The 26,394-nt window shown below is 36.6% G+C and overlaps 1 protein-coding gene across 1 annotated transcript in view; it reads right to left on the reverse strand.

The window, feature by feature from the left end:
- Positions 1-925: 925 nt before the first annotated feature.
- RIT2 (Ras like without CAAX 2) overlaps positions 926-26,394 on the reverse strand; it is a 384,646-nt gene continuing 359,177 nt past the window's right edge. The window contains exon 5 of the mRNA XM_054460870.2: positions 926-1,415. Within this exon, the coding sequence (XP_054316845.1) occupies positions 1,188-1,415 (228 nt within the window). The 3' untranslated portion in view covers positions 926-1,187. The remainder of the gene's footprint in view (positions 1,416-26,394) is intronic.

Raw genomic sequence — 26,394 nt, forward strand, 5'->3', positions numbered from 1 at the left:
ACAAAGCCTGTTTGGTGGTCCCTTCACACGGACGCGCATGAAAATTGTGCCCCTCATCCCTCTTCTTCCCTAATTAATGATTAAAAACTGTCCTTAACCCATGAAGATGGGCTTGATGGATTCCATCTCATGCTTAGCTTTATGATTTTCTTCTTCATGCTTGCCTATTAAACATTCAGAACAGTGCTCTCTGGTAGTGTATTTTCTGAGCTTGAATTTAATAAACCAGTTCACACAATGGGAAAAAATGAGTGAATGGGCAATTTCATTTTACATGATGAGCCATTGTAAAACAAACAAGAGAAAAGTCTCTGGTAGCATTTCATGTAAGGGAAGAGAGGAGATTTTGGCAATATAGGGAGCTCATAGGGTCTCTGGAGCCATCAAGCCTCCTACCCTACAAATGGTCCTGATGCAGGTGAAGCAGCCCTAAGAAGGACTCCTCAATGAGGGGAGCAAAGCATCCTTTAATGAGCATATGAACCACCAAATTCACAGTAGCTTCTCTCTTCCCACTACAGAGACAATATCCTTTTGACACAGCCCAGTGCCTTCACTGTGAAAATTTTGCTACAGCTTAACTGGGGCAGAGCACTGTAAATACACAGATATTTTATTTCAGCTCTCCAATGACCCCAAACCAGTTCCTATTATTAATAAATAATTCCTGTAAGATTTATCTCTGGAGCATTCAAGAAGAAGCACCATGACTTTCTACAATTAAGAAAAGACCAGGCTGCAGATTTCTGCTCTGAATTATTTCCTGAGCTTCTTCATTATTTACTGAGATTCCTGAAATGCAAACAACCAGTGTTATCAGGCAAAGGCAGATCCCCTGAGCCTTTTGTCATTCTGGCTGCAATTTTGCATATTTCCTTTATAACCAGACAGCATACCAAATGAAGCTAGACTCTTTAAAGGGAAATGAGGCAATTGGAATGTCAATTTTATTTAGTAATATATTGTAAAAACTAAACAGCATATCCAGGTGATTGACAAAATCCATCCAACTGTTAAAGGCAAAACAAAACTATCTCAAGAGGTACAGTTATGCAGATCTTGCTTTTACCTACAGGCAGATATTTAAAGAGAGAGAGACACACAGAGAATATTGAAGCAGAATGCTACATATGGAATTGTCCAACTAATAAAATTCAGAGAGAGTGAGGAACTCAAAAGCAGAGATATCATGTCATATTTTCTCTTTTCTTCTTCAAAGAGCCTTTTAGCTTCTTCCACAGGCTATCTTTTCTCTTCAGTTTCTTTTCCATCAAGGATGGCATGGACTCCTTCTTGCGAATTTCCCTCACTAAGCCATGAAAAGCGTCATCAATACAGAATCTGAGGGCTGCAGAGGTCTCAAAAAAACCACAATTATATTCTTGGGCAAGACTCAAGCCTTCTTCTGTAGAAACCTAAGGAAAAAAACAAATAATATTAAAAAGACAGAAAGAGAAAGACTCTTCAATTAAAAATACGTTCTCTACTAGAGCTGTGTGTCAGGCCTCTGAGCCCAAGCCAAGCCATCGCATCCCCTGTGACTTGTACATATAGGCCCAGATGGCCTGAAGTAACTAAGAATCACAAAAGAAGTGAAAATGCCCTGCCCCACCTTAACTGATGACATTCCACTACAAAAGAAGTGTAAATGGCCAGTCCTTGCCTTAACTGATGACATTCCACCAGAAAAGAAGTGAAAATGGCCGGTCCTTGCCCTAAGTGATGACATTACCTTGTGAAAGTCCTTTTCCTGGCTCATCCTGGCCAAACATCTCCCCTACTGAGCACCTTGTGACCCCCCACTCCTGTCTGCCAGAGAACAAACCCCCTTTGACTGTAATTTTCCTTTACCTACCCAAATCCTATAAAACGGCCCCACCCCTATCTCCCTTCCCTGACTCTCTTTTTGGATTCAGCCCACCTGCACCCAGGTGATTAAAAGCTTTATTGCTCACACAAAGCCTGTTTGGTGGTCTCTTCACATGGACTCGCATGAAACTGTGGACCTCAGTTACATTTAAAAATATATGGCAATGTGAGAATTTGTTTTAAGAGAGAATCCTAGAATTTTAGAATTTGAAGGACAAATGAGAAATTTGAATCCTTGAAAGGATGACTGATTAAAAAATTGAACTAGAAATCAGCTCTCTAGAATTCAAAAAAGCAATATAGCAAAGTGGTCAAAGAATAGCTTTATATTAAATCTGCTTTGTTTCAAGTACCAATTCAACTACATTTTAGCTTTGCAAACTTGGACAATTTTTTTGACTTTTTTTCCCCAATTTCCTCAACATAAGATATTAATACATACCTCAAAACCTCTTTGTTAGGGTTAAGTGAGATCATCTAGAAGAAGCGCATGCTGGGCACATGTTTAAAGCTCTATAAATGTTAGTTGTTATTATAGTCCAGAGCTTTCACTTAAGAATAAGTTGAAGAGATGGAGTTGTCATAAAATTAAAAAATAATAATCTATCAAAAGAAAATGAAAAGCAAACACCACCATTATGGGTAAATAAGTCTCTCTTTAGCCAAGTATTCCAGAGCAGATTTGACACTCCATAAGTCTTTGGTGGCACTTACCCATGCTGTGGTTCATGCTGTTGTAATGGATCTCTAGAAATCATAAACTGACTGAGGCCAGGGACCATGTCTGTCTCACTTATCATTCCCTTAGTATCTACTATAGCTCCTGGTGCCTACATCACCATTAGAAGTATTAGAAGAGTTTAAAGAATGATCAACAAAATTACCCAGGGTTGAATAAATATTAATTAAAAAATAAAGATAAATTATACACATATATTAACACAGTGGATTCTGTGTTCTTGTAGCTGGTACTAACATTCCTACTCAAAATTTAGTGATCCCATAAAGCCCTACCAGATTATCAGTCTGGAATCCTGAGTTACCAGGACTCAGAATAATAAATAGACCTCCCAGCTCACTCATGTTGGATATGTGGCATAACTAAGAAAAAAAAAACCTTCATTATTTTAAGCTGTTGACATTTTGCAATTGTTTGTAATCAGGGCAGAAACCAACTTTTTAAACTGTTACAACACATCATATGGTTTGTAAGTGGCTGAGCTGGGGTGTAAAAATCTATCAAGTCTATCTGATCCCAAAGACAGCAAAGACAGGTTCTTTACTCTAGTCTATGATAGATTGATCTTACTAGTGGCTGTTAAACAGAGATGAGTAACTTGTCACATTTTAACCCTATGAGATAAAGCATGTCTGGATTCTCTCTCTTTTTTTATTTTATTTTTTTCATTCCTACTTGTAAACATGTCAATTTTTTTAGCTCATTTCTATCTTAAAATAACTTAAGAAATGCAGTGAAAATAATCAACTAAAGCTAATAACATTCTGACTTGCCAGCAATTGAGCAAAGTTATGTTTATTAAATAACTTCCCTGATTTTCAAGTTATCACAAGTGATAATCTTACCAAATGGTATGACACTGTATAACGTGGGTTACTATTTATTTTTCAGTCCCCTGTAAGAATTTTCCCCACCCAGAAGCTAATGACTCATATTTTACATTTTGTATAGCAAGACAACGGTTCTGGAACTATTTTCTATATTTATTGGCTTTCATTAGGTTACACTTATATTAATACAGCCTAAAGGACCTTGTGGCTTGCAAAATATTTTTTGTTTTGTTTGGCTTTGTTTTGTTGCTACACTGCTTTTTAGCAGCTAAGGAGTAGATTTTTGGCAGCTCTGCTCCAGGCTGTCAGGTGGGTTCTGGTGTATTCCTCTTATCCTCTTATTTTGGGACTCAGGCTAAGAAAGCCCCTCTTATCTGGGAAATGATATTCCCATAATATAGAGCAGAAGCACAGGAGGCAGGAATTATTTTATCTATATCCCAGGGGCCAAATGACACATGGAGAAACCTAAAGTCAATGAGGCAGGACATATGCTCAACTCACATCGAAGCATGGCAAGAGGAGAGAAAACACAGAGTTTTAAAAGAATAATTCAACTGACCACAGTCAATATAAATGCATTACAGTCTCCAATTTTAAAAGACAAAGACTGTCCAGCCAGATTTTACAAAAATCACTTGCAGTTGCAGTACCTTATATGTAAAGATATAGAAAGTGAAATTTGAATGGAAATTTACACATGAAGAAAGCTGCTATAGTTTAAATATCAAAGTAGACAGTAATTAAAAATAGAGCATTATTTGAGTAAAAGGGGAATATTTTATAATAATAAAGGAAGACATTATACTAATTAATTCTTATGTACTAAAAATATAGTCTCAGTTTAAATTTTAAAAGTTGACAAAATAAAATCCAAAAGTTTAGTGAGATATTTTAATGTGTCTCTCTCAGCAATTGAAAGAACTGGTAACAATCCTATTGACACTAGTACACAAGAGACAGAAAGAGGGAATCCTCTCTAAATCATTATATGAAGCCAGTATAACCCTAATACCAAATCCAGGAAAGGACATAACAAAAACAGAATTTAAAACAAAAATAACATGATAATCTCAATAGATGCAGAAAAAGCATTTGACAAAATCCAGCATCGCTTTATGATTAAAGCCCTCAGAAAAATCGGCATAGAAGGGACCTGCCTTACTGTAATAAAAGCTATCTCTTACAAACTCACAGCCTATGTAGCACTGAATGGGGAAAAGTTGAAAGCATTTCCCCTGAGAACGCGAACATGACAAGGATGCCCACTCTCATCCCTTCTATTCAACATAGTACTGGAAGTCCTAGCCAGAACAATCAGACAAGAGAAAGAAATAAAGGACATTCAAACTGGTGAGGAGGAAGTAAAACTGATGCAGTTTCCTGATGATATAATTGTATACCTAGAAAACCCTAAAGACTCTTCCAAAAAGCTCCTAGATAAATGAATTCAGCAAATTTCAGGATACAAAATTTATATACATGAATCAGTAGCTCTGCTATATACCAACAGCGACCAAGCTGAGAATCAAATCAATAAGACAACCTGTTTTACGATAGCTGCTAAATAAATAAATAAAATACTTAAGAATTTACCTAACCAAGGAGGTGAAAGACCTCTACAAGCAAAACTACAGAACACTGTTCAAAGAAATCATAGACGACACAAACAAATGGAAACACATCCCATGCTCATGGATGGGTAGAATCAATACTGTGACAATGATCATGCTGCCAAAAGCAATCTATAAATGCAATTTCCGTCAAAACACCACCGTCATTCTTCACAGAACTAGAAAAAAAAATACTAAAATTCACATGGAAGCAAAAAGGAGAGCACATAGCCAAAGAAAGACTAAGCATAAAGAAGAAATCTGGAGATATCATATTACATTGAAACTATACTATAAGGCCGTAGTCACCAAAACAGCATGGCACTGGTATATAGGCATATAGATAAATGGAATAGAATAGAGAACCCAGAAATAAAGCCAAATACTAACAGCCAAGAGATCTTTGACAAAGCAAACAAAAACATAAAGTGGGGAAAGGACACCCTACTCAACAAATGGTGTTAGGATAATTGGCAAGCCACATGTAGAAGAATGAAACTGCATCCTCGTGTCTCACCTTATACAAAAATCAACTCAAGATGGATAAAGGACTTAAATCCAAGATCTGAAAACATAAAAATTATAGAAGATAACACTGGAAAAATCCTTCTAGACATTGGCTTAGGCAAAGACTTCATGAGCAAGAACCCAAAAGCAAATGCAACAAAAACAAAGATAAATACTTGGGACTTAATTAAACTAAAAAGTTTCTGCACATCAAAATAAACAATCAGCAGAGTAAATGAACAACCCACAGAGTGGGAGAAAATCTTTGCAATCCCACAGAGTGGAAGAAAACCCACAGAGTGGAAGAAAATCTCCACAGTCTATACGTTTGACAAAAGACTAATATCCACAATCTACAAGAGACTGAAAGAAATCCGCAAGAAAAAAACAAATAATCCCATCAAAAAGTGGGCTAAAGACCTGAATAGACAATTCTCAAAAGAAGATATACAAATGACCAACAAAAATATGAAAAAATACTCAACATCTGTAATGATCAGGGAAATACAAATCAAAACCACATGCAATACCACCTTACTCCTGCAAGAATGGTCATTATCAAAAAAACAAACAATAATAGATGTTAGCATGGATGTGGTTAAAAGGGAACACTTTTACACTGCTGGAGGGAATTTTAACTAGTACTAACACTATGTAAAACAATGTGGAGATTCCGTAAAGAACTAACAGTAGAACTACCAGTTGACCCAGCAATGTCACTACAGGGTATCTATCCAGAGGAAAATAAATAAGTCATTATACCAAAAAGATACTTGCACATGCATATTTATAGCAGCACAATTCGCAATTGCAAAAACATGAAACCAGCCCAAAAAAACAAGTGGGAGCTAAGATATGATAATGCAAAGGTATAAGAAAGATACAATGGACTTTGGGGACTCAGGGGAAAGGGAGGTAGCTGGATAAAAGGCTACACATTGGGTCCAGTGTACACTGCTCAGGTGATGAATGCACCAAAATCTCAGAAATCAACACGAGAAAACTTATTCATGCAACCAAATACCTACTGTTCCCTCAAAACCTATTGAAATAAAAATAAGTAAAGAAATAAGGAAAAAATGAATAGGCAAATATTCAGTAAGGATATAGGAGACTTTAACAAAACAAACGCAATTGATGCAATTAACATATACAACATGTCATAGCTAACAAATGAAAAAGTCACATTCTCTTCAAGTTAACTTGGAACATTTATAAAAGTTGACTTTATCCTAAAGTGAATCTCAAAACATTTCAAAGAATAAAAATTACAACATAGTCCAAAATAAATGAAATTGATCTAGAAATTTAAAAAACTCTACTAAATTCCCAAATAGTTGAGAAAAAGTATACATCTAAATAGTCAATAGGTCAAAAAAGAAATTATAAAAACATTTTCAAAATATTTGAAATGAAATGCTAATAAAAATGCACTGTATCAAAACTTATAGGACTATCTATAGCTTTATTCATAATGATGCTTATAGCATTACAAGCATGTTTTTAAAAAGCATAAACACTCAAATTTAATGATCAAAATATTTACCACAAAAAGTAACCAGAAAGCTCAGCAAATTAATTTAAAGAAAGCAAAAACAAGGAAATGATAAACAGATAAATAAATAAAATAGAAAACAATTATGCAATAGAGAAGATGAAATCAAACATGAATTCTTTTTATAAAGATGTCAAAATTTATAAAGCCCAGGAAAGACAGATTAAGGGTGATGAAGAAAAATAAGTCATAAATAAACAATATTAAGAATGAAATAGTGTATATCACTTCAGATACTACAAACATAAAAAAGATAACATGTGAACATGATGTTTGTCCCAATATATCAGAAATATTAGGTGAAGGAATAATTTCTACCAAAATATAATTTTCAAAAGCTTATACACAAAAATAGAAATTCTATATTGTCCTATACATTAGACAAAAAATTAAATTTGTGATTAAAACCTTTCCCATAATTAAGTCTCTAGGACCAGAAGCCTTCTTTGATGAATATGTGTAGATGTATGCAACAAAGATATGCAAAGTGTTTACAGTAGCATTATTCATGATAGCAAAAACAAGCAAATAAAAACACTGAAAGCAACACAAACCTTATTACCAGGAGACTTGATAAATAATTTGCTATATATTAATACAATGTGATGCTGTTCAGTGTAAATAAATGACATACTATTATACACAACTTAAATAAATCTTACAAACATAACAATGCTGAGTGAAAGAAATCAGACCTAAGGAACATTGTTAGTAAATTTTTAATTTTAGTATAGTTTTCTATTTACAGAATATGGCAACATATAATTCCCATTTACCCCACATCCAGTTCTCTCTATTTTTACATTAACATGTTACACAATTACATTTTTTGAGAGTTTAAAAACAGAAAAACTACTGTTCAGTGTTAGGAGTCAGTATAGTGTTTCTTTGGAAGGAGATATAAGAAAGTTTTCTGGGTTCCTTTAATAATCTTCCATTCTTAACCAATATGGTGATTTTAGGTGAGTTCATGTTGTTGTAATTCATGAAGCTCTATACTTATAATTTGTCTGCTTTATATGAAACTGCAATTAAACACTCAAATAAATGCATTGTAAAACATGCAGCACTCCCTTTGAATCTGGAGCATAATTTTGTCCTCCAGTATAGTAATATTTCTGTAGCTAAATATTGCAACATTCACAGCAAATAGGATATGTAAGATCTCTAAATCAACTCAAATCACATCAAATCATGCTCTGTTACAAAAAATGAGTTGAGTCTGGTTAGGTTATGCTAACAAATACATTAAGAAAAACTTTTACTTATCATATCAGTTTGGATTTTTATCTAAATCTAACCAATGAGATGACAAATTGTAGACTTGTATTAGTTTCTGGTTCGAAGGTTCAATATCATAAAGATAATAAATCATTTCAAATTAGTGTATAATTTCAATGAAAATATATTCAAACCCTGAAAACTTTTGAATCATAGGATGTCCTACAGGGATACTAAAATTCATAGAGAAGAATAAAGGCACAAATAGAGAAGAAATATTTGAATTCTAATAAGAAGGAGGTAGGAAGAAGAATAGTAAGAATAATGTTGGTCTCACTTGATTAAGGCCATCTGTAAACCTATAATGGTTCAGGCAGTGGGGCATTAGTTAAGGGTTAGACAAATAATCTTACTACAATGCAATAGAGAAACTGGAAAGAGATTAACATATCTATGGAAGCTTTTTGTATTATTGGGATATCATTCCAAATCAGTGGAGAAATGAAGGTGCTGTCAATGGTGCCCTGACATTGAGTTATCATTTTGGATTTTTTTTATCAAGATGTATAGGAGTTATTTCCACCAACATAGAAAGGTAATTTTTCTTTAAGAAGAGTAGAAGTAGAGAAGGATTGAAGTTAAGTCTTTAGCTAAATCCATAAATTTTTTAAGCATTTGAAAAAAATATGTTTAGTTGTATATCTATAGTACATATATAGATATACGTATGCATATTTTATACAAACACACACTTATATTTATAAAATATTTCCTAATGGTTAAAATGTAAGCATCACAAATAAATCATTAGGGACATCAAAATTCAGTTAAAAGTCCAATGTGATAATCAAGCTCGACCAGAAATAAAATTAGTAAACAAATCCCATGCAAATGTTCTTGTGGGAATGATATACAGCAAAACAGCACCTTTAATAAATGATATAAGTGAATATTTTATTTTTTGTAGCAGGCTGAAGTATACTTAAATTGTGCCTACTCATTTCTTTGATAAGTAGTGTAGGAATCATGGACCATCTAATTCAAAGCATAAAATATAGCTGCACACGATCTTAGATTTATTATCAAAATATTAATTCTGTGTTATCTAATGGAATAATAACATTAATTTTCACATTTGCTATAATATCTAAATGGAAATTATACTTAGTAAAATATTTAATCTTTTCTATATTTCCTTAAAAATTATTAGATCATTGACCTAAAGTTTTTATGTTTTAAGAAAAATACCAAAAGTGAAAGCATACTTTAACAATAAAGTTTTATGTTTCAAGAAAATACATTTTAATGTTTTAAGAAAATTTCATCTCATACTAATATTGACAAACCATACATTTGTCATACCTACCTTTGAGCTTGAAATTTATATGCCATAAATTTAATGCAAGAATTTGAGTCCAAACATGTCAAAAAACCAAGCCCTAAAAATATTAATTTTTATAGATTTCTGGGTTTTATGCTTACTATTATGGTCCATTTGAAGGTCCATTTGAAGGCCATATTGCAACAGCATCATAGTGAGTAATTTTTAGGACCACAGCAGTCCACTAGTGGTGGTCTGACTGGTTTGGAACTAGAATGTATTACAAGAAGTAACAGCTTCCATATTAGAATTGAAAACTAAGATAATTAATATATTCTTTTAGCATAAGATATCTTGTCTATCTGAATTTTAAGTAAAATTAAATTTTAAGTAAAATTAAATTTTAAGTAAAATTAAATATTGAATATTCATCAATATTCATCTACTTTATATAGTAACTCCTAAGAAAGAAGCACAATGGTAGAAAGGAATTAAATTTTCTTATTTTTCAAATGAGGAGTTTCAGGCTCAGAAAGGTTAAGCAGTGGTTAAGAAATGGTTCAAGGTCACACATCTAATTAAGTAAAATATCCATCAAGTTCTACCATCTTCCATTAAGCACTGCTTCCCTTCTATCTTGCTGTCTCTCATGGGGAAACCTTTCCAGTTTCCTGTGCTAGGATTCTGTACATATTGAGTTGATTGTTCTGATGTGAGGTTTTACAACTTAAAATAATTCTTCAATAGTAAACAAATGACACCCAATATTTTATATTGCATTTACATGAAAAGTTAAATTTTAAATAAATGCAGAAACACTCCAGGGGTGGGGGTGGGGAAGAAATGTTGCAGAGAGATTATTTTAGGGGTAAGAAGCAATTGATGCAGATATCATAATACCACAGTGACCCTCAACTGCAAAGAAGGAAGGTTTTTGATTTAATGTGCCACCTGGAGGCCTTAGAAAGCAATGGCACAAAAGAAGGAATAAAGAAAAATGTTTCATACAAGTAATAGAAAATTTCAATAACCCAGGGGTGTCATCTTTTTAATATATATGACCTTTTTCACCGAAGAAGATCACCGTGTAATATGCCAGGTACTCCCTGAAATGCTATTTCCCATCTGCCAGAGGAGGCATTAGAACACAGCCACAGCTGCATGGGGGGTTGATGAGACCACTGCGGCAAAAAGGCAGGCAGAGTCTGTTCTAGTCCAGCCCAGCTGCTAGTGGGAAGCGGCAAGCATCCTGGCCAATTAGACTTTCAGTCCCAACAATCTGCTGACTTCAGGAGCTTTCTAGCTCTCTGCATATTTTTATCTTTTACCCGAGCTCAGTAAAAATACAATACAATAAATTACATTAAATTAAATTATTGTAAAGGTAGCCAGGGTAATGGTGGTTGCCTAATAAGCTATATAATTCCTAGAAACACAAAAGGAAACTCTGACACTGCTTTGCTATAATTGCTAACCTTGAGTGAGGGAGTGAGGGAGATTGGCAGAAAGATGGGTCTGGCTCTTCCAACAGAAGCTTTGCAAGCAAAAATCTTAGTGGTTATGCCTACTGGGTGCTGTTAAAATGCTTAGTCCACACAGCAAACTCTTTGGATTTATTTTATATTTTTAATATCTTCTTGTAAGTGTTTCACTCCATTATTTCCCATGGAGCTATTAATTTTCATTATGCAGCCTACATTACCAAAGTAGCAGGAATCAAAATTTCCTGGGAAATTTGTGAACAACACATCTTATTTGCTAACTTGAAGGAAAAGTGGCCCGAACTTGAATTTTTCTATTTTTATTTTGTTTAGTTGTATAATTAATTTTGATCAGTTTTAATAATATTAATGACCTTGCCAATTTTCTTGACCAGTTCTAGTGAAAGTGCTTTTGATTTATTAAACTTGATTTATTCACTTATTTAATACGAGAGTTACTTTAAAAAAAAAATCATCTTCCATTTAAAGGTAAGTGCTTACATGTCATCTCAAACTCCTTCCGGGAAAAGCAAAACAAAGCAAAGCACTGGTAAGATGTCCCACCCTTAGCCGCAGTCACTGACACATGGAAAACCATTCTCGACAGATCAGAGTGTGCTTATAGGGTGTTCCTTCCAAGAGTGCTCTATCTGCTCTGCTATTTTTCCCCAATTATCTATTTTAGATGAGTGAACAAGTCTGCAAACTAAGCAAAAAACTCAACTGGTGAGGAGATGTCAGTAACTTCTTAGCACGTCCCTCTTTTAGGAGGGATTATGTTGGAGCCTCCTTCTCTTGTATTGTAAAGGAGAAGGGCAAGAGTCCTCCCTCCCTTCTCTGTGGTGGGCAGAAGGAAAAGAACTCCTGGTCTTGGTATCAACAACTCAGATTTCCACCTGGGTTCTTAGACTAGTAAGGGGTGTGGATTGGGGAAAGGAAAGAGTAGGAGTCAACAGAGGCAGTTTGGTTGTGTGCTTGTGTGTAGGTCTCTTTAGAACGTGGAGTACATTTTACACAGTAGAGCCCATCATTCCTCAACACATATTTTTATGCCTTTGCATATTGCTTTTTTTCCCCTATCTGGAAAGTCTTTCATCTTTCTTCTCTCTCACTTCTTCCAGACCTACTCAAGTCTTTACAGACAGTACAGTCGGTCTATGGTGACCTTGGTGGCCTCTGCTTTGCTGTGCAACTTATCATCCTTGAGGGAAGTTCATAGGCCTTAGTTGTTTGATCTCACCAACCAAACACAAGGCAGCCGGACAGAAATCATATTTTGTCTTATCTTAATCCTCATTGTGCCACACAATAAGCAAGCCACACACTTTGCAGTGGCAGGTGCTTATTAAATTTTTAATTTGGATGATGATGAAAATGACACCAAATAAACAGTCACTGGAGACCACAGAGTCCATTATAATGAGTTCATAAAATTGAAAGTTCAGAGGCCAGGATATTGCCCTCAACTGTATTTTTGCTATATTGTGGGCTTCAGCAAATGCCTATAATTGTGCTACAGTGGGTAGGTTCTGGAATCACATTACTAGGATCTGAATCCTGGCGACACCACTTTCTAGCCATGAATTCTCAGGGAGTTGCTTAGACTGTGTTTTAATTTCCTCATAAAATTCTACTTCATAGAATTGGTAATAGGATTCAATGAGCTATTACACGAAAGACACTTATATATTTCCTAGTATACTGTGTACTCCCAATAAATATGTTTTTGGTTTGTCTGTTCACTGTCTGAAAAGAAGACAGAGGAAATTTTAACTTCTTTCAGATTACATTTTAGTCCTGTTTATAATTTTTTCTACTTCTCACCATGACCTACAAATTCTACATGATGTTATCTCTGTCTGTTTCCCCAAACCCGATTCATACCACTCTCCCTCATCAATTATATCCCATCATATTCGATATATGCTCAGTACAAAATCTTCTTGCCTTCAAGTATTTGCAGTTGTTGTTTCCTCTGCCTGAAATGTGCTCCCCTACAGGTCTCCTCCTGGCTGTTTTCTTCAAGTCCCAGCTGAAATATCACCTGCACTGAGACACCTTGCCTGACCGTCCTCTCAAAAGCATTCTCACACATCCCCACTAATGCCATCCCATTACTCTTATTTTGTTGATAGGAAGGGCACTTAATTACTATCTGAATTCATCTCACTAATCTGCCTATATGTATTTTTCATCACCCATCAGTATAAAGTAAGCTCAGTTATTGCTGAAAATGTGCCTGTTTTGTGCATCTCTGTACCTGATCTCCAGCAAAGTGACTGGCACTTAAGAGGGCTCATTATTTGTGGATGACATCCGTGGAACCCAGGCCATGAGAATACAGCTGAGGCTACAATAAACAGAGGAGTCGGTTGTCGATTTAGACAAATAGATAAATTAAAAGGAAATCTCAGATCAAAGACAGTGGCTAGCACAGGGTACAGCACTGTGGTGGCATTTACAAGTAATGACCAGCCCTGTCTTAGTGGTTCTCAGCTTCCTGAGACAGGGAGCCTTAATCTTAGACCTGAATGGCAAGTAGTAATTATTTAGGTTGGTGAGGGGAGGTGGGATGTTGGGGGAACAGGAAGGAGTCTCGGTAAAGGGACTAAGAAAGGCCTAAGGCAGAAGTGATCATGGTGCTTTTGTGGGATCGTCAGTAGTTAATATGGTTTAGACCAGAGCACAAGGGAGAAGAAATGAATAAGAGCACAATCAGAGGAAATTAGTGAGTTTAGACGTCTGATTTATTCAGATCTGTATGAAATTTGTTAGGAACCCATCAAATAAGTAATTTTTAAAAAGCCTATTTCTTGAGTGCCTACTCTGGAAATGTAATAGGTTTTCTCTCTCTTGCTGTTCTGGAGAAATATTGATTGAATGGAGAGAAAAGCAGGACATAATAAATTAAATGGTGTAGCCAGTCGTTCTGAGACACAGGATGGTAATGGCTCTAGGGTAAAGGGTTTTAGACTGCTTTGTACAGGAGACATTTGAAGTCTCAAAGGCCTTGTGCTTTTCATCCCAGAAGCTCTGGTGTGCAGGGGGGAAAGGTTGCCATGGCAGCCAGTAGTTGCTATGAAGGGAAAAAAGAGAAGGTTAATGCTAAATATTTTGCTAACAGCAATATCTGCCTTCTTTCTGAATTTTTCTCCTAAAGATTTTGCTTTTTAAAATACCTTGTTAAAAATATAAATCAATAAAATTGGGCAGTACGTGCAATATATATAAATGCAGGACTATGCACATGTAAATATACATACATGTATGTGAGTGCCTAAGGATATCTTCACATATTTGCACTAATAAATAAATATGTGTATTTGATATATATTAAATCAATGGTCCTTCTGAACCTTCAGGGGATTGGTTATTGTGAATAGCTAAATTTTCCATTTTAACATGGCCTAAAAATGTACTCTTTAAAGACCAAAAAAATTTTATTATTTAATCTAGTATGTTAACAAATTTATATTAGATAAAAATAGAAGAAAAAAACTTATGTATTATACTTGTAACACATAAAACAATTATAATTAAATAATAAATTATATAACTCTACAATGTCTGGATCTCCTGCAGAATATAAGACCAAGAAGGCAAAGGACATTATATTGCCAGCAACACCTCAATGCTTTGCAAGTGAACCATGTTCAATAAACACCTTTCCTATCTCTTCACTGAATGGCGACTGAATAAATGGATAGGAAGTTGACCAAAGAGTAACCAACCAATTACTACAGAAGAAACCCTCCATGAATTAACTAGAGAATTGGAAGCTGAAATCTCATTTGAATTACTTAAGGTTTTAACTTGTTTTCATTAACATATCTGTGCAATTCATTTAAAGTGTCAAAATGCTTGATTACATATGTTGTCAGGTTAGAACATGGCCCTGCAGAATCTCTGGACAGAAAAATAAGAAGACTGGGTCCTCATGCCTTCTTGAATGGAATCTAGGGACCACAGTAGCAGATGACTTTGATGAAGCCTACAGGAAAGCTCAAGGTTCCCCAGAGGTATCTTGGGCTCCTTCAAGCTCACAATCAACCTATATATCTTTCTGGATTATATTTGGGTAAGGCTTGCCACGAAAAGAAGGATGAACTAGAACAAAATAAATTTTACAAAAGTTCTAACCCTAGTATCTACAGAAAACAAAACTGAACCAATATTCTACATTTTCTGGCCTTACACACAGGGAGACAGGCATTTTTTGAAAATGTAGGTGCCTGTGCTTATTGGTACTACTATACGTTTATATTTCAATCTTAGCAGAGTCATCAGTGCTCTTGTCAATCATTCTGCTTATTATCAGCCAGTTCCCTGTCCTATTTCTCATTTAGTTCTTCAAATCCTTCATTTCTTGTCTCAGATCTCTGACCCCATCCTTATTTTAAGCAGATGCTCTCACCCTCCTATTTCACCTCAGTGAGGAAATAAAAGCATCCCAAAAGAATGATTTCAGCATCCTGGACTAGCACCTAGAAACTCATCTGTATTATTAGACATCTTATCTTACTCTTTCTCCTTTCAGGCAAAAAGAGGTTACTGATTCTTGTCAAGTTTGATACCTCTATCTGGGCTGAATAACCGTTTTTTTTTTTAAATCTATTTCAATCCTACATTATTAGTTGTCCCACCTTTTTCCTATATTTTCAGTCTTCTTCTATACCAGCCCCTTTGGTTTCAGAAAAATATTCAAGTCTCAACTATTTTTAGTGTCCAGTTCATTTACTCTCTTATATCTGCCCTTTTTATAAAGTTAAACAGAGAGAGGATAGGGCTGGGGAAGGAAAGGATTAGAAAAAAAAAGACGTACAATTTCAAAATAAAATACATTATAGGTTTATGTGCTAGTTTATCTTAATCACTTCTAATTTGCACATTAATATTCACAATCTGTATTCTATTTCACCTCATTCTTCTAACATGGTTTTGCAAAGGTACCATTCTTACTGTCAAATCCAATAGATGCTTCCAGCAATTTTTACCAACCGCAATATTTGACAAATTGCCTAGTCCCTTACTTCAATTCCTCTCCTTTGAATTGATGCTTTCCTCCTTTCTTGATTTTCTAATCTTTTTTTTTTGATAACCCTTAAATTATTTTTATTTTTATTTTGAGAAGGAGTTTTGCTCTCATCACCCAGGCTGGAGTGCAATGGTACAATCTTGGCTCACTGCTACCTCTGCCTCCCGGGTTCAGGCAATTCTCCTGCCTCAGCCTCTCAAGTAGCTGAGATTATAAGCATGTGCCAGTGCGCCTGGCTAATTTTTTTTTTTTTTTTTTTTTTTTGTATTTTTAGTAGAGACAGGGTTTCACCATATTGGCCAGGCTGGTCTCGATCTCCTGACCGCAAGTGATCCGCCCGCCCAAAGTGCTGGGATTACAGGTATGAGCCACCATACCTGGCCTGATTACCCTTTCTGAATATTCTGTCTGAATATTCTGATGTTTGGCTCTTTACTCAGGCTTTTCACAATTATGTGGCCACTGATTCTGTCTTTGATTCTGACCAGGATTTAAATCATCAACTCCTACAATTCCCAAGCCTTCAGGCTTGGACTGGAGCTATTCAAATGGCTTTCCTGAGCCTCCAGCTTGCAGATTGCAGATGTGGGACTCCTCAGCCTTCGTAGTAGCACGACTCAATCGTTCATAATAAATCTCTTTCACTATATCTCCGTATATCCTATCGGTTCTGTTTCTCTGGGGAACCCTGAGTGATACAATCCTAAAAGCAAAAGAATTCAGGATTGCAATAAGCTTAAGGGTCATCTTTCAGGACATTAAATCATTACCTATGTCTCTTCCACATCTCTGTTAATGACTGTCTAGTTTCTGTAGATACGCACCTACTGCACATTCCTCCATAAAATGACCATTTCTGTCAATGTTTCTTACATGTAGTCAGAAGAAAATTTGAATTTCTGAGCTAAAATTGTTCCTGGTCATCAGGTACTCCAAATTCCATCTTATATGAACTGAAACAATGAAAACAGTTTGGGAATACCTAAATTTCCAAGATAATGTAGTTCTTCAATATTGGAATTGGCATTAAAACCCAGGACTGTCTTTTTATTACCCTATCTGTCTCTTTGTCTAGAACACAGAGATATTGGGGTTAAAGAGATGGTGTACAAGACAAGAGCATTTTAATATACAGTAAAACAAAAGAAAAGGTTTAGGAAAGAGACTTCCTGGGGCAATCAGGCTTGCATTGAGATAGGGGAGACAGGGATTAGAGGCTGCTGCCATTTTTTCCAGTTTAGTCAGAAAGCAGCTGAAGACCTTAGACAGCTGTAGCTGGGGCTCTCACTGTGTTAAATCTATATATATACATATATATATACACACACACATATATATACGGATATATATGTGTGTATATATATGTGTGTATATGTGTGTGTGTGTGTGTGTGTGTGTGTGTGTGTGTGTATATATATATATAAATTTTTTTTTTCAAGCCCGAGTTTTGCTCTTAGTTGCCCAGGCTGGAGTGCAATGGCATGATCTCAGCTCACTGCAACCTCCGCCTCCTGGGTTCCAATGATTCTCCTGCCTAGGCCTCCTGAGTAGCTGAGATTACAAACATGTGCCACCACGCATGGCAAATTTTGTATTTTTAGTAGAGATGGGGTTTCTCCATGTTGGTCAGGCTGGTCTTGAACTCTCAACCTCTAGTGATCCACCAGCCTCAGCCTCCCAAAGTGCTGGGATTATAAGCATGAGCCACTGCACCTGGCCTATATTTTTAAAATTTACATTCTTTAAGTGTCTTTGATAATAGAATATATGTCTCCAAGTCTCCATCCCTTTGGATTGTGGGGATATTATATGTAGATGCAAGTGACTGCACAGATGACAGCTTTTAACTGTTGCAAGAAACCCCTCTGTGGCCTTAGAAACTGCTTTCATTTGTTGCTTCCCAAGCCTAGTTGCTTGATCATTCTTCAGGTGAACAAAAAGACCTGCCTCAGTGGCTGGACACACAACATGCTGGCGTAAGGAAGGTAATCTTGACAAGTTTGTTAAGAAGCAGCAGCCTGAGACTACATTTCTAAGTCAGTGACACCTGTTTTCTCTTCCAGATTCTGGTCATGTCAGAGCACTTGGCAAACAACACTAACACTGCAATGGCTTGTCAGCTCACTGACATTATCTGTGTTTTATCCTCCACAGAAGCAGCTGAGAACATAGTCTGTGTTAGTCAAAACAGTAGGTCTCACTGAGATACATTGTTAAAAAGCATCCTATTTAAGAGGATGGTTGCTGAAATCAAATGGCCTGGGTTCTAGTCCCAGTTCTGCCACTTACTAGTTGAATGATCTTAATTGAATTACATATACGCTCTAATACTCAATGTCCTCATCTTAAAATGGGTTAAAAAGAGACACGATTGATGTAATAAACAGAAGGCCATTTGCTTATTATGTACTAAATGTAATGATGTAGGGGCTTTTTGCTTGTTTATTCATTTAATGCATGGCTGGTCTCCCTGCATGCATCATGCGTTCCTGATATGAGTGAGAAGTTTGATTCTTGTTTTAATGACCACCATGTGAGGGTGAGGTTGGGGACTCCTATGATTAGATATTCTAATATATTTGACTTTATTGTCATATCTGTCCTCAGAGTGGTGGATTCTTCCTCTGGGCATATTTTATTGGATCAGACCTAAAAGCATTTTGCTAAAATCACAAGTCTTCATTTGCAAAAGCAATCACAGTTATGTTTAATCAATGCAGTCTAGAGTCACTTTTCAATCTGTTGAGAGACATAGATATTGTTTCAGTTTCCTTATTGTTTGCCCGCACCTTTCTTCTGTATATTCCTGTAAATTCCTTGTTTTCCTTCATTATCCTGTTTTATCACTTTAGCTTTCCTCCTTGGACTTGTCTTTTTTTGTATCTTCACTAGTCAATATCCTGCTAATCCTTACAGGTTTTCTAAAGTAACTCCCAGTCTCCACTTCAAGAAGTGTTTGTTGATCTCTGAGACTAGGTATAATTTTTCTTTTTTAAATAAAGAAATCCCTAAGCATTTGCCTCTTATCACTTGTCTATTATAAGTAATATTTTTCTTATTCTTTACCAAAGGTAACTTTCATGGACATTAGAGCAGTGTTCCTTTTATCTTTATGTCTCTTACAAGTAGAAAAATCATCAAATTGACTTGAAAACCTGACCCCTATTTCCTAATATTAACTATTAACGAACTAATTGTTTATAAAGTCCTTCTCTTCTTCCAATTAACACAACTCTTTCTTTAAGAATTTCAATTCTTAGTTCATCCCCCTCTCATAATATGTGAGTATCAAAGCGACCTGAATTTGCTCTTATTTTTAAAAAATTATTACTATTTTTGAGACAGAGTCTAGCTCTGTTGCCCAGGCTGGAGTGCAGTGGCATAATCGTGGCTCAGTACAAACTCTGCCTCCCAGGTTCAAGTGATTTTCATGCCTCACCCTCCCCAGAAGCTGAGATTACAGGAATGCACCTCCCTGCCCAGCTATGAATTTGCTCTTGAGATCAGCAGTTAATTTTTCTCAGTGACACCTAATTCAGCAAAAGTACCAGTTCCTTTGACCAACTGTAATTTGTTTAAGTGCAAACCATGCATCGAGATGGAGGAGGCAGGGATTAGAGGCTGCCTGGTAGAGATGTAAGCCAAGAAATCATGGAATCATTGTCATTGGAGACACTGCCAGAAATAAGTTTATTCACATGTGAGAGAATTCCAGGCCATTTGTATAGGTCTCACTGGGAGGAAGTTAATAATATTAAGAGGAAAATAATTCTCTGTTAATTTTATATATTTTAGCCTTATGCCTGGCCTTTATAAACAGATCCAGAATAACCCCCCCCCCATTTCCTTCTGTACAATAACTCTTCTAATACGGAAAATATAGATCATGTCTTCTATTCATTGTTTTATCACTGAACTGTATTCAAAAGATTGTTTTGTCTTATTTTCAGAAGACAGACTTCAACTTGCAGAATCTTAAACAACAACGACACAGAGAGAAGAAAAATGAGTATATGGTTCTTGGTTCTATCTTTCTTTGTTCTTATAGAAACCAAAAATAAGTATCCACACAACAAATAAATACCAACAACAACAATGAAATTTTGGTTGCAAGATCATTACATTTCTAACAAAAAGGATGCATAACTGCTTGACCACACCAGATATTAAAGGTTTTCTAAACTATGCTTGATACTCCCTCTGATTGGATAAGAGTAGAATTTCAAGTCTTAGTTTGTCCCCCTCTCATAATACGTGACTATCAAAGTGACCTGAATTCACTCTCAATTTTTTAAAATTATTTTTTAGTTGAACCACTGCACTTAAATTTATTTGTCATATTAGAATTTTCTGCTTTCTAGGAAACAGCTTCCTTCAATGACCTACTCCAAATGCATTTTCCCTAGCTTGCAGCTTCTTAGGAACATTGGATTAGCAATGTTTTTGTTGATCTCAAATCAACCAATGCAGTATATATGTAACTAGTACACCCTCCATAAATATTTACTAAATTCAAATCATTCAGATGAACATTAGCAAGATGAGTTTCATAATACAGCCATGTGTCACTTAATGATGGGGATACATTCATAAGAGATGTGCCATAAGGCAATTTCATCATTGTGCAAACATCATAGACACAAACTTAGATGGTACAACTTACTGTATACCTAAGCTATATGATATAGCCTATTCTTCTAGGCTGCAAACCTGTACATCATATTGCTGTGCTGAATACTGTGGGCAATTGTAGCACAATAGTAAGAATTGTGTATTTAAACAAAAGAAGGTACAGTAAAAAATCAATATAAAAGATTAAAAATGGTACACCGGCTGGGTGTGGTGGCTCACGCCTGTAATCTCAGCACTTTGGGAGGCCAAGGCAGGTGGATCACGAGGTCAAGAGATCGAGACCATCCTTGCTAACAAGGTGAAACCCCGTCTCTACTAAAAATACAAAAAATTAGCTGGGCGTGGTGGCGGGCCCCTGTAGTCCCAGCTACTCAGGAGGCTGAGGCAGGAGAATGGCGTGAACCCGGGAGGCGGAGCTTGCAGGGAGCTGAGATCGCACCATTGCACTCCAGCCTGGGCAACAGAGCGAGACTCTGTCTCAAAAAAAAAATTAAAAAATTAAAAAAAGGTACATCTGTATGGGACACTTACCATGAATGAAGCTTCCAGGACTGGAAGTTGCTCCCATGAGTCAGTGAGTGATGAGTCAATGTGAAGGCCTAGGACATCTCTGTACACCATTGTGAATGTTCTAAACACTGTACACTTAGGCCACACTAATTCAATACAAAGTATATTTTTCTTTCTTTAATATTAAATCTTAGCTGACTGTAACTTTGTTGATTTATAAACTTTTTATTTTTTATAACTTTTTGACTCTGGTAATAAAACTTAGGTCAAAACACAAACACATTGTATAGTTGTACAAAATATTTTCTTTTCTTCTATTTTAAGTTTTTTCTATTTTAAAAATTATTTTATTTTTGATTTTTAAACTTTTCTTTTAAAAAGTAAGACACAAACACACACATCAACCTAGACCTATACAGAGTCAGAATCATAAAGGCATTACTAAGTGACAGGAATTTTTTGGCTTCACTATAATCTTATGGGACCACTGTTGTAGAGGCAGTCCATCATTAACCGAAATGTTGTTATGCAGTACATGATTGTATATCTGTTTTTCTGGGTCTAAGATGAGTGATACTAAATTGTTGAAGGACGAGGAAGATGTTCTGACCAAATAAATAATGCTGCAGAGAAGATTAAACCAACAGAACTCAGAAATGACTGTTACACATGAGTTTAATTCCAAAGGAGATAAGCTAAGTTAGTGTTCTGCAAAGCAGCATTGTGGTCACACTGATTTGGACACTAGTTTTCTGATCAGTAAGATCAATGGAGAGGTCTAGAAGATAACTGGTTACTCTCAGCTTTTAATGATCTCTTAAATTTGTTTTTCTTTGCCTCCCTCCATGCTTGCCTATCCTTTCCTCTTGAATCAATCTTTCCATGTCCCATTTCCAAGAGTAGAACCAACATTCTCCCAGATGCTAACCACCTCCCACCTTCCATATGCTACATCCTAGCTACTTAAAAGTACTTGCACTTTTTAGAATGTATTATTACCTCTACCTAGATGCATTTTCCAGGGACATACCCCATCTCTTGAAGGTTTAACCTCCACTGTCTTTGAAGTGAGCCATTATCTTTATCCCTTAATTACACATCTTTCCAGGTACCTTATAGATTAGATGTCCTCTTTCCCCCATAAATACCAGTTCTTGAGGAAGAAACTATCAAGTTCACCTTTTATCCTCAGAATTTAACTATAGCAGAGTTTTAATAAATATTTTTTGAATGGATTGGATTCACAAATAAAGTCACAGCATCACATCACTAATGTTATCCTCTCATCTGCTAACCTTCTTATTTCACTAAGCATGTGCCATCTCTGAGAAAGCTATGAAGTATTAGCATAAATAATTAAAACAAAAGTTTGCTTAAAAAACTAATTTGTAATGCAGTCTTATTTACTTTGTAGTGTTTACTTGCCAGCTGATTTGACACATTTGAGAGTCCATTTATCTAAGCTGTCTTGAAAAGTCACTGTGGCTTATTGAAGCCTTCATATTTAGGCACTCAGTATATCCTTCATCACTAAGTTTCTCTGAGCCTATATTTTCTTCTCAATGGGGCTTGGAATATCCGTTAATTTTGCCATGTTTCTATAGCCGATGCTTGGAATGCATAATAAATACATTTGCAAATTGGTAGGGTGAATGTTTTGCAATTATAGAAGCAATTAATATTTGGTTGTGTAAGAAAAAAATATTTTAAGAATCATGCATCCAATAACAAGAAATGTATGCCAATGTCTAAGCTTTAACTATATGTAGAGAGAATAATGTCAGAACAGTAATGCAAATGACTCAATTCATGGACAATTTAAGAACAATAAACTTTAACTTGGAACATGTCATTATCTTCTTTGAGACTTGTTGACATACGGCCCGTCCTCATGAAAAAGGAAATATTTACTGTCTCCACAGGTATTTTACAACATTAAAATTCTGTTTGTGGCTTTTGTAAACCTCCCTAGAAAATTACAAGTGAGATTAAAAGAAACTCCGACAGCCTGGGGAGGAATTGATAGATGACCTGCCATATTTAAGACAGCCAACTTTCTTCTAAGGTCAGCCCTCACATACTGGGAGGACAAAAGCAAAACCCAAGCCCCAGGGAGAGCAGAGAGGCTGAAAGAACAAAGTGTGTTGACATCAGTGACCTCTAGCCTTAGACTAACGGGAAAGACTATTCTATTATGTATGTTTATATGCATAGATGCATAAATGTTTACTTTCATATTTTTATATGGACACATATAATACACAATATATTTTGACTGAGGCCCCACCCAAATCTCAACTTGGATTGTATCTCCCAGAATTCTGACATGTTTTGGGAGTAACCCAGTTTTCGGTAATTGAATCATGAGGGCTGGTCTTTCCTATGCTATTCTTGTGATAGTGAGTAAGTCTCATGAGCTCTAGTGGGCTTATCAGGGGTTTCCATTTTTGCTTCTTCCTCATTTTCTCTTGCTACCACCATGTAAGAAGTGTCTTTCACCTCCTGCCATGATTCTGAATCCTCCCTAGCCATGTGGAACTGTAAGTCCAATTAAACCTCCTTTTGTTCCCAGTTTAGGTATGTCTTTATCAGCAGCATGAAAATGAACTAATACAGTAAATTGGTACCAGTAGAGTGGTGTGTTGCTGAAAAGACACCTGAAAATGTGGAAGCAACTTTGGAACTGGGTAACAGGCAGAGGTTGGAATAGTTTGAAGGGCTCAGCAAAAGACAGGAAAATGTGGGAAAGGTTGGAACTCCCTAGAGATTTGTTGAATGGCTTTGCCCAAAATGCTGATAGTGATATGGACAATAGAATCCAGGCTGAGGTGGTATCAGATGGAGATGAGGAACTTGTTGGGAACTGGAGTAAAGGTGACTCTTCCTATGTTTTAGCAAAAAGACTGGAGACATTTTGCCCCTGCCTTAGGGATTTATGGAACTTTGAACTTGAGAAAGATGATTTAGGGTATCTGGCAGAAGAAATTTCTAAGCAGCAAAGCATTCAAAAGGTGTCTTGGGTGCTGTTAAAGGCATTCAGTTTTATAAGGAAAGCAGAGCATAAAAGTTTGGAAAATTAGCAGCCTGACTATGCAATAGAAAGAAAACCCCATTTTCTGGGAAGAAATTCAAGCTGGCTGTAGAAATTTGCCTAAGTAGGAAGGACCCTAATGTTAATCCCCAAAACCATGGGGGAAAATGTCTCCAGGCCATGTCAGAGACCTTCAGGGCAGCCCCTCCTATCACTGGCCTGGAGGCCCAGGAGGAAAAAGTGCTTTCATGGGCAGGCCCAGAGTCACTGTGTCGTGTGCCTACTAGGGACTTGGTACCTTGTGTCCCAGCTGCCCCAGCCATGGCTGAAAGGGCCAACTTAGATCTTGGCCTGTGGCTTCAGAGGGTGGAAGCCCCGGGCTTTTGCAGGCTCCATGTGGTGTTGCGCCTGTAGGTGCACAGAAGTCAATAATTTAGGTTTGGGAGCCTCCGCCTAGATTTCAGAAGATATATGGAAATGCCTAGATGCCCAGGCAAAAGTTTGCTGCAGGGAGGGTCCCTCATGGAGAACCTCTGCTAGGGTAGTGCAGAAGAGAAGTGTGGGGTTGGAGCCCCCACACAGAGTCCCTACTGGGGCACTGCCTAGTGGAGCTGTAAGAAGAGGGCCATGGTCCTCCAGACCCCAGAATGGTAGATCCACCAACATCTTGCACCGTGTGCCTGGGAAAGTCACAGACACTCAACACCAGCCCATGAAAGAAGCTGGGAGGGAGGCTGTAACCTGAAAAGCCACAGGGGCAGAGCTGCCCAAGACCATGGGAACCCACCTCTTGCTTCAGCATGACATGGATGTGAGACCTGGTGTCAAAGGAGATCATTTTGGAGCTTTAAAATTTGACTGCCCCACTGGATTTTGGACTTGCATGGGCCTGGTAACCACTTTGTTTTGGCCAATTCCTCCCATATGGAATGGCTGTATTTACCAATACCTGTACCCCTATTGTATCTAAGATGTAACTAGTCTGCCTTTGATTTTACACACTCATAGGCGGAAGGTACTTGCCTTGTCTCAGATGAGACTTTGGATAGTGGACTTTTGAGTTAATGCTGAAATGAGTTAAGACTTTGGAGAACTGTTGAGAAGGCATGATTGGTTTTGCAATGCGAGGACATGAGATTTGGAGGAGCCGCGGGTGGAATGATGTGGTTTGGCCCTGACCCCACCCAAATCTCAACTTGAATTGTATCTGCCAGAATTCCCACATGTTTTAAAAGGGATCCAGGGAAAGGTAATTGAATCACGAAGGCCAGTCTTTCCCATGCTATTCTTATGATAGTGAATAAGTCTCATAAGATCTGATGGGTTTATCAGGGGTTTCCACTTTTGCTTCTTCCACATTTTCTCTTGCCACCACCATGTAAGAAGTGCCTTTCACCTCCCACCATGATTTTGAAGCCTCCCCAGCCATGTGGAACTGTAAGTCCAATTAAACCTTTTTTTTTTTTTTGCCCAGTTTCAAGTATGTCTTTATCAGCAGTGTGAAAACAAACTAATATAATACATATGTATATACATGTATATATGTAGTAATATATGCATAATAAAGTATATAGCATGTATACATAACCTCATGAGAATAAAAATAAGATGCAGTGATTTTTTAATATATTTTACTTATCATTATAGATTTATGCTCCTCACCCTCACTGATCTAGTTATCTTTCTGAATAATTTTGTCAGAATGATACTGGGATCAACCCAAGACAGATTTTGATGAGGAGTTACCATTAACAAAATCATCTAAATCAGGATGGCAGGCTCAAATGCTGGCCTCAAGGTAGCCAAGCAATAAATTGCCCTCTGGGTGCCTGAGCCAGCCAACCACCAGTCAGCTGAAGTTCAAGGTTTCCATGGACACCTCATCCTGGGCGCAGGTGAAGTGATAACTCTTCAAAAGCTCTTTGCATAACTATGATGCCTGAGAGTTCAGTGGAGGTTAGCCTAATTAGTTACCAGAGTGAAATTAGTTTCTATGACAGTTTCCAGAGCCCACTTTAATCACAGGACAAATAGAAATGAACAAATGAAA

This window comes from Pongo pygmaeus, chromosome 17 (assembly GCF_028885625.2).
Source record: "Pongo pygmaeus isolate AG05252 chromosome 17, NHGRI_mPonPyg2-v2.0_pri, whole genome shotgun sequence".
Taxonomy (NCBI): domain Eukaryota; kingdom Metazoa; phylum Chordata; class Mammalia; order Primates; family Hominidae; genus Pongo; species Pongo pygmaeus.